The sequence below is a fragment of the Cucurbita moschata genome, unplaced genomic scaffold (assembly GCF_002738365.1).
Source record: "Cucurbita moschata cultivar Rifu unplaced genomic scaffold, Cmos_1.0 Cmo_Scf00022, whole genome shotgun sequence".
Taxonomy (NCBI): Eukaryota; Viridiplantae; Streptophyta; class Magnoliopsida; order Cucurbitales; family Cucurbitaceae; genus Cucurbita; species Cucurbita moschata.
The window spans coordinates 1,386,662-1,396,535 of NW_019268538.1; the positions used below are offsets into that span (position 1 = coordinate 1,386,662).

The 9,874-nt window shown below is 36.6% G+C and overlaps 2 protein-coding genes across 6 annotated transcripts in view; one reads left to right on the forward strand and one right to left on the reverse strand.

Moving 5' to 3' along the window:
• The window catches only part of LOC111459224 (protein timeless homolog), a 33,131-nt gene that overhangs the window by 13,253 nt on the left and 10,004 nt on the right, over positions 1-9,874 (reverse strand). The window lies entirely within an intron of this gene.
• On the forward strand, positions 36-3,715 carry LOC111459231. 5 transcript variants are annotated; one of them, XR_002713264.1, is made up of 4 exons: positions 36-536; positions 2,532-2,633; positions 3,263-3,388; positions 3,522-3,715. XR_002713264.1 is itself a non-coding variant. In XM_023102030.1 (2 exons), coding segments are annotated over exons 1-2 (492 nt in total). In that variant the 5' UTR covers positions 36-46; the 3' UTR covers positions 2,534-2,680. The 5 variants fall into 5 exon arrangements, 1 of the variants encoding a protein (XP_022957798.1); XR_002713265.1 differs by having other exon boundaries at positions 2,532-2,628; XR_002713262.1 differs by lacking the exon at positions 3,263-3,388.

Sequence of the window (9,874 nt, forward strand, 5' to 3'; positions counted from 1 at the left end):
TCAATTGTCTTAATTGAAGAATTAGAGGTGTTTAATCCATTCAGAGATGGAGCTTCAATGGCTGAAGAGGGATTTCGAGACTCTTGCTGAAAATAAGCAGCAAAAGGTGCGTTACTACGATAGCAGAGTGAATTACACGACTATGGCCTACCTCGCCTGGCTGCGCTTCTTCTACTTTGCTCTCTCCTCTGCTTCCTCCACCCTTCATTGTGTTCATTGGCCCATGGTTTTGGGTTTGAGCCTTTCCTCTTCATTCCTCTATTTCCTCATCTTACTTCAGCCTTTCATCAAGTTGTACCGGACTCACAACCTGCTGGACACAATTTGCAAGGAACATACTCTTATCTGTCAACGGATCTTGGAGGCCATGAACCAAGATGCTGAGGCTGGAGCTTCGAATGATGGGGTTCGGTTCGATTTTGGGCTCCAAGTCAGGGCGCTTAGCGATGATTCATTCTGTGGTGGGGAGATGAAAGTGTACGGATGCGCCATCGCCTTTGCTCTGCTCGCTGTTACTGCCTTTGAACTCTACGCCTGTAAGTATTTGCTATGCAACTGAAATTGCACAGCCTTTGCCGCCTTACTATCTTATGTTTAAGAGTGTTGTAGCTTTAAATTTAGATTATGTATTTTGATCTTATAATCAGTTGTGATGGGCTGCTTGTGTTTCTGCTTCTTACTTAATACGTTGGGAACTAAAAATAGGTAGACATGTATGCATTTTACGGAGCTCTTTCCCTTTTCTTCTCTTCTTGTTCTTAATAATTGTACTTTGAGTTCAAAGATTTGTGCTGTATAAACTAGTGTGTGTTTCCCCTATCTTGTTTCTGACTTTTTGTTCATCTATATTCATTTCTTACAAGAGTTGAATTCAATATCGATGTGGGAAAAGTGGAAAACAACCTTTATCAAAGCAAGCTAACACCAAGTTTTGAAGTAACAATATCAATTGGAAGCAATTAAATTATTTGATGAAACAGATGTTAGTCTTCGTATTAGCCGAGATATCATTGATGCTAATTTTGCTCCTAACATTATCATCACAAGTGCTAACATCATGTACAAAATCATATTGTACATGTCCTGCCTTTCATAATACACATGAGCCTTTGTAAGAAAGATCGTACTTAAGAAGCATGGACACTTTAGTTCAGCTAACGTGTCCAGCGTTCCACACTTGGACATTTGTTGGATACGAGCAGACACTTGTTAATTCAATACATATATGTTAAAAAGTTACTAGCTGCGCAAAGTCAATATGGGTCCAACATTTGTTAGAGACATATAGATCACTCGTTAGTTTATACGTAACTCATAATTCCATCTTGCTACAAGAAGGTTAGCCATAGTTATGTCAATTGCAGTAATGGCATAGAAATACATGCCACAACATACCTGGTAGACTCGAACTAGTTTGGAATGAGGAACTCTGTCTCATTATCTATTTGTGTGAATGAAGTAGTTGAAAGTATGAAATATGGTATTAATGAAGTATCAGCTCACTAAGCACTTTGCATCTTGAATGTCTATATCTATCAATTTGTATGTGGGGTAGTTTGTTTGCATCTTTTCTTATCAAACTCCTCTTTATGTCTCTCTTTCGAGTTTTAGACAACTCCTAAATCTTTAATTATTACCATATAGGAAGAGATGCATAAATGATGTAATTTGATTCTTTGTAGAACGGTAATCAATTCTAATATAGAAAAGTTTTTTTGTGTCATTGCTAGTGCTACTTTCTTCTCCTCACATCTACTTATATTGCTAGTGCTACTTTGTTCTCCTCCCATCTACTTATCTTCTTGATTCATGACGGTCTTCCTCACTATGCTCATTCATCTAGTTTCAAGTGGTCTCCCAAATTAGCTAACTCGTACATGCTCTGGGTACTCGGTTAGAAACCATGACTATGCACAATGTTATCATATTGTCTACTTTGAGCCTAAGCTCTCATGGCTTTGCCTTTGGTTTCCCCAAAAGGTCTCATACCAACGGAGATAGTATTCTTTACTTAAAAACCAATGATCAACCCCTTAATTAGCCGACGTGGGACTCCTCTCCAAACAATCCTCAACATACTCCTCCCCGTTAACTCTCTTTCTTTAGTCACGTGAAAAACTAGTGGCCTATCAGTTGAGATGGGTTTAAGTTAATGAAAGTTTCCAAATTTTGCGTGGAGGATACTTCATTAACTTCCAAATAGTTCCTTGATCGAAAATTTGCAACCTATTTTCTTTTGCTGGCTTCATTGCATCCACAGCTTAGTTTGTTGGGTTTTTGGCATTTTTCTGGGTTCTTGCTGTCTGTATCTACCTCAGTTTGTTTGCTTTTACTGCATTGCTTTGTTGCCTTCAATGCAATCTTTTTGTTTAATTTGGTTTAGTTGGGTTTTGTTGCCTTAAATCCTATACTTCAATTTGGGGCAGTTTCTTGAACTTCAAAAAAATGTTAGTGTTTGCATGACATTGAGCATTGGAAATGAAAATTAGAGACTATATCATCTGATTTTGTGAACTTGGCATTTCTTCCAGGAAAAAGGAGGTTTAGAGGATGATAAGGAGGCCATGCCATAATTGTTGTTGTTGGCTGTAAGTTGAAGTTGGATAGTGTGTCCCTGCAGATACGAAGGTTTTGTAAGTTTCAGTATTTCTGTCTTCTAAATTCTTATATGAAATAAAGGAAATGAGCTTGATTGAATACATAATGATAATGATATCCTGTACTAGCTACTATCATGCATGTTCTACTTACTCATAATCTCTAAGATTATGTTCAAGCTTTGTGATTTAATGAGGTTTTCTTTGGTTTTCCACTCGGTTTGATGGATTTCTTGGGTCCATGTTGGCTTTATGTCTGGTTAATACTCAATTCGGTTGATTTTTCTTTGATTTTATTCGATTATCTTTTGGCATTTGGAATAAGATTTGTGTATTTTGAGTTCGGTAATTGTTTACATTGATTTTGGTGGAAAGATTTGGCCTCTGTTGAGTTATGTTGAGCCAGTCATAAGCTAAAGGGAGAAATATACACGTTGGAAGTAAAGTGATTTACTTATTAGATGCCTTTCTTTTGTTTGCTCTGTGATTGTTGTCTTGTGGTGCATATTACATTAAAATAGTGTTTTGAAATGTTGATGGGACCTCTTGCATGTGTATATGACATGATATTTGTGGAATAACACTTTGACACTTATTAGTGAATGAGTTAATTGTACTACTATGTTCATACATTAGTTGATTTATGATTTGGTTCTTGATTTTAGATCGAGAGTCAAGGTTTTGATTTTGACTACAAGCTAGATGATCCATGTTTTGAGACCTACTCACATGCTAGATGATCAATGTCTTTGGTTCAATCGGGGTCACTAGCGAGATGATCCTATTTCAAGGTAGATTGTTTTGATGGTGTCTTGATAATACATTACATTTATTTTATTGTGTGTATGCATATTTAATTTCCTGGTACAGTTACTACATATTTTTAATATTCAACTTTTCTAAACTTTTTTTTTTTTGTTTCAGATAAAGACAATGACTGAAAACGCGACGAGAAGGGTTGTTGGTTGTGCCATGAGGTTTGTCTTCATAGGTCCACTACGTTGTTTTTGCTTCAACATTTAAAAAAATTTCATGTAGTTGTGAACTTTGATTGTTTTGAGAGATGTTAAGGAATTCATTTGTGGTTTATTCCTTATAATGTATGTTTTAGAGTTTGTTTAGCTTGATCCATGTATTTTCGGATATTCTAATGGTATCTCGAACCAACTTTATTAAGCGGTAAATAATCACATTTTTATTAACTTTTACATTTTTTTTTTCAACTTTTAAAATGACATATTACAAACATCTAGTACAACCCTAATCGGTTTAGATTTAGAAAAGTCGGGTCGTTGTAGTAGTTTGTGAATTATATATTTGAAAATTTGTCGAAGTATTAGTCATAGGGTATAGTTTTCGACCCTACCGCTCGAAGCTAAATTATTTAAAATCTAAAGATTAAAAAAAAAAGAAGGGAAAATGCATTTTTAATTTCTTATTCGTATATATAATGATTTTTTTGAGTTAAAAGTTTAATTTTTAAATTAAAATGTCTTAAAATATTTAAAAATATTTAAAAGGACCCATTCTTTTGGTTAATAATGTGTGTTGGGTGGCTGTCAAAGACCCCATTTCTTAGTTACCCCCATTTCTTAGTAACTTCCCATTGGATTGTGTTTTGGATTGGCATGGTTGATAATAGGTGGCTTTGTAAATATTTTAATTCTCAATTTATTTGCCAACCAATCCAAATGTTGCTTCAAATTATTACTGCCGTACTACTTAAGTTAAAGCAAGAAAGTGTTAGGATGAAAATACTGCTCATTTAGGGAATGATCGTAGATTTATAAAGGAATACAGGCCTTTTAGGAAGTAAAAAATAAAGTCACGAGAATTTATACTCAAAATAGACAATATCAAACTATTATAGAAATTGGTGATTGGAGACCTAGTAAAAAAAATGACTAAATTATTGAATAAAGAGGGTATATTAACCCCTTTTTAACTAAAATGGTTATAAACCAATATTTATTGATTTAAATATTGGTAACTTTTGTATTTAGAGTTGTTCTAAGAAATTTACATTTACAAGTATTTAAAGTTGTTCTAAGAAATTTACATATAAATCAACGAACTCTGCAAGTCTTGCCGAAATTCGAATTGAAGGATTGGAGGAGGAGTGTTTCAATTCAGATATGGAGGTTGAAGGGCAGTTGAGGATTTTGGAACAAAGGGCTTGTTACTACGAGAGTAGAGCCAATTACAGGACCATGGCCTACCTGGCCTGGCTGCGCTTCTTCTACTTTGCAGTGTCCTCTACTTCCACCACCCTCCACTGTGTCCACTGGCCCATGGTTTTGGGTTTGAGCCTTTCCTCTTCCTTGCTCCTCCTTTTCAAGAGGCTCTCTATGAATGTTTGCTTAATCACCACACCTAAATGGGGTGAGAGTTCTCTTATTTATAATTATTTTTAGAATACAGAAATACGGTAAATTACAAATATTATGGAAATAGTAATAAAATGAAAGAATAAAAATGAATGCAATATATTTGCCTTTAATAAGAGGGCAAATATGGTAACCCGTAATGTAAGGCAAATATCTAGATATTTGCCTTATAGTGACGGTCAACTATCCTTAACACCCCCCGCAAGCTGAGCGTCGGATTTGAATGAACGTAAAGCTTGGATCTGAAAAATTCAAAGAGAGGTCGAGAAATACTCTTTGTGAAGATGTCAGCAACTTGGAGATGAGAGGGTACATATTGTGTGCGAAGTTTGCCAGCGATAACAAGTTCTCGAAGGAAATGATAATCTAGTTCAACATGTTTGGCCCGCTTGTGAGAAACGGGATTAGAGCTCAAAAAAATAGCACTTTTGTTGTCACATAAGAGTAAGGGCGGCTTTGAAATAGGGACCTTGAGGTCATGCAAAAGATGCGTCACCCAAAGAAGTTCAGCAGCGGTTGTGGCAAGAGCACGATACTCAGATTCACAGCTGGAGCGTGAGACAGTAGGTTGCTTTTTGGCACTCCAAGAAACCAGATTGTTACCAAGATAAATAGAATAGCCGGATGTAGAACGACGAGTATCGGGACAACCAGCCCAGTCAGCATCCGAATAAGCGACTAGCGTACTAGGAACATTGGATGGACGAAAGGTAAGACCAAAGTGGAGTGTTCCTTTGACATAGCGAAGAATACGTTTGACAGCAAGAAAGTGATCTGCAGTAGGGGCATGCAAGAATTGACTGACAGAATTGACAGCATAGGCAATATCTGGACGCGTAATAGTCAAGTACTGAAGGGCGCCAACAAGAGATCTGTAGAGAGTAGGATCAGAGAAAGGAGAACCATCAGCAGTCAAGTGTTGAGAAACAACCATGGGAGTGTGAACTGGTTTGCTATCGAGCAACTGAGCACGAGTAAGAATATCTCGAGCATATTTTAACTGACTAATAAAGAGACCATCAGGAGTGGGTGAAGCTTCAAGACCAAGAAAGTAACTGAGAGAACCCAAATCTTTGGTAGCAAACTCAGAATGAAGCTTGCGAGTAAAGCTGTCAATAAGAGATGAGTTGTTGCCGGTAACAATAATGTCATCAACATAAAGAAGCAAATAGATAATGTTAGATTGCTGATGAAAGACAAAAAGGGACGTGTCAGCGCGACTGCAAGAAAACCCAAGTGTGAGAAGAAATGAGCTAAAACGCTGAAACCAAGCACGAGGAGCTTGCTTTAAATCATAGAGGGCTTTCTTTAATAGACAAACATGAGTGGGAAATCGAGGATCAATATACCCAGGAGGTTGTTCCATATGAACACGTTCAATAAGAGTTCCATTGAGAAAAGCATTCTTGACATCAAGTTGTCGAAGAGGCCATTTATTTGTGACTGCAATAGAAAGCACAACACGGACAGTGGTAGCTTTGACAACCGGACTGAAAGTGTCAGTGTAGTCAAGACCAGGAACCTGAGTATAACCTTTGGCAACAAGACGAGCCTTGAAACGCTCGACAGATCCATCAGGCAAATATTTAATACGAAACACCCATTTAGAACCCACGATGTTGGTGTTAGCAGGGCGAGGAACCAAAGTCCAAGTATCATTTTGTTGTAATGCTTGAATTTCTTCATCCATGGCAGCCACCCAAGCAGGATTCTTAGCCGCAGATTTGAATCCTTTTGGCTCAGTGGATGCAAGAAGAGCAGAAAGAAGTCCAGATGAGCCCAAAATACCAAGATTTGCTGGATGACGAGTCTTGAATATACCAGCTTTGGCTCGTGTGATCATAGGATGAGTGCCCAAAGAAGAGAAATCAACAGGAGGTTCAATAGAGGTCGAATTAGAAGTCGAGGGTGGCAAAGTGGAACCTGCAAGAGAAGTATCAACCTGCACAGACTCATCTACAAGGTCAGAACAAATATCACACGGGGATGAACTGGATCGAGGAGTTTGCGGTGATGAAGTGGTAGGGGAGGATGAATCAATATGATGAAGATGTGGTTCTAAGAAATTTGAAATAGGAATAGAGGAAAGAGGTTGGGTCTGGGAGCTAGGGATAGCAGGAAAGTGGGTTTCATCAAATTGAGCATGACAGGTGATATATAGCTTAGTGGTGGCCGGATCAAGACAGCGAAACCCTTTATGAGCAGGACTATAACCCAAAAAAATACAAGGAATGCTGCGGGGAGAAAGCTTGTTAGGCATATAATCACGCAAATAAGGATAAACACGACAACCAAAGGGATGAAAATTGTCATAATGTGGAGTGTAGCCATAAAGGAGTTCAAAGGGTGACTTACCTCCAAGAAGTGGAGTAGGCAACCGGTTGATAATATAAGCTGCAGTGCTGAAGGCGTCAACCCAAAAACGAGAAGAAAGATGAGAGTGAAAGAGAAGGGCCAAGCCAGTCTCAGTCACATGACGATGTTTTCTCTCAGCACGACCATTTTGAGCAGGTGTATATGGACAAGAGAGTTGATGGTGGATGCCAGAATTACGTAAATGAGTTTTGAAACAAGTACTAGTAAATTCGGTACCACCATCGCTTTGAAATACCTTGATACGAGAAGAATATTGATTTTCCACAAATTTTTGAAATTGAAGAAAAATATCAAAAAAATCAGATTTAAATTTTAAAGGGTAAAACCAAGTGAATCGAGAATAATCATCAATAAAAATAACATAATAAAGGAAACCCGAATTTGATTTGACGGGAGAAGGACCCCAAAGATCACAATGAATAAGATCTAACACATGAGACGACCTACGTTCATTGCGGGAATAAGGCAATCGATGACTTTTTGCAAGCTGACAGGTATTACATAATGATGGAGAAGGCAATAAAGACGTAAGAGAAAGATGACCTTTTCTATTTAAAAAAGAAATAACAGAATGATTCACATGACCTAGACGAGCATGCCATAAATCATATGAAGCACGTAAAGATTTGTTTCTAAGGGCTGAAATAAAAGCAGAGTTGCCGCGCTCCAGCACATATAGCCCTCCATCTCTTTTACCGGTTGCCACCACCCTTCCTGTTTGACGATTCTGGATAGTAATAAGATTATTAGTAAATGTAACGGAGAGAGGAAAATCAGACGTTAATTTACTTATGGAAAGAAGATTTTTAGTGAGGTGAGGGACAACCAAGACATCTAACAAGTGAATATTTGGAACAGGAGAAAGAGTACCGGTGTGGGTAATGGGTAGGGATGCACCGTTTCCTACAATCACAGAGTCCTTACCCGTGTAATTTTTAGACTGATCCAAAATAGATGGGTCGGCAGTCATATGGGCCGAAGCTCCAGTGTCCAGAAACCAATCAGCAGTATCGGGTCCAGCAATAGAACATGACGTGTTAAAGGCTTCAGCAAGGTGAGCATGAGAAGAATCAGGTCGAACATACCGTTGGTTGCATGTGAATACCATAGAGAAGAAAGGATCAGGGTTGTTAAACCGAAAGGGCTCTGATACCATGTGAATGTTTGCTGAATCACCACACCTAAATGGGGTGAGAGTTCTCTTATTTATAATTATTTTTAGAATACAGAAATATGGTAAATTACAAATATTATGGAAATAGTAATAGAAGGAAAGAATAATAAATGAATGCAATATATTTGCCTTTAATAAGAGGGCAAATATGGTAACCCGTAATGTAAGGCAAATATCTAGATATTTGCCTTATAGTGACGGTCAACTATCCTTAACACTCTCATAGTGCTGTACCGCACTCACAAGCGGCTCCACATGATCTGGCAGCAGATGGGGGAGCTGAACCAGGTGAGGCCGCTTCACAGTGATTCATTGAGTGGTGGGGAGATGAAGGTTTACGTATGGGTCATCGCCATTGCGCTGCTTGCTGTTACTGCCTTTGAACTCTACGCCTGTAAGTATGTGCTATGCAACTGAAACTGCACGTCCTTTGCCTCCTTACTATATATATATATGTGTGTGTTTAAGAGTGTTGTGGCTTTAAATTCTGATTATGTGTTTTGATGTTATAATAAGTTGTATGCGTTGCATGCAGCTCTTTCCTTTTCTTCTCTTCTTGGTCTTAATAATTTTGCAGTTTTTTTTCATTATAAAAAAAACCACGTGTTGTTAATAGAGACACGTTTAAAGTATTTTGAAATGCTTTAGTTTTTAATTTATTTGTAATATATCTAGAAATAATTATAGTTTAATTCATCCAAACAAAGTTAAGTCGGTGTCTTTATTTTTTTTTAATGTTTCGAGGAAAAAGACCAAATAATAATAATAATAATAAAATAAATAGTTAAAGTATGATTATTATTATTGGTTTAGGGTTTAATAAATTCTTGAAATTTTATAAAAAAAAAGAATTGTAAAAGATTGTTGATGGCTCTGAAAACTTTTTAATTTAGTAAATGCAAGATGGAAAGGTTTAAATAATTATTCCGTACAAATCTACATTTCAAGATTTATTAAAATAAGAATATGTGAGATTAGAAAAGCACAACTTTCAATGTGTTCTCCTGGATTCCATTTATATATATATATATAGTGTTGATAATTAACTTTTAAATGTTATAAAATTATTCTCAATTTTTAATATATTTAGATAGTATTTAAGAAGATGCAACTTTTCGTGATGGGTTGATTTGGTTCCAAATCATGATTGTTTTAGGGACTAAATTGCCATTTTAAAAATAGTACGGATCAAATAGGAATGACAAAAAAAACAACAAAAAAAAAGTGAAATTTGCCCTTCTTTTTTTTTTTCTCTTTTTCTAAATGGAGCTATTATTTAACCATTAGTTTCTGATAAATATAAAAAAAAAAAAAAAAAAAAAAAAAAAAAAAAAAAAAAA

Coding starts and splice junctions, on each gene's coding strand:
- LOC111459231 (XM_023102030.1), top strand. CDS start 47: ATGGAGCTTCAATGGCTGAAGAGGGATTTCGAGACTCTTGCTGAAAAT.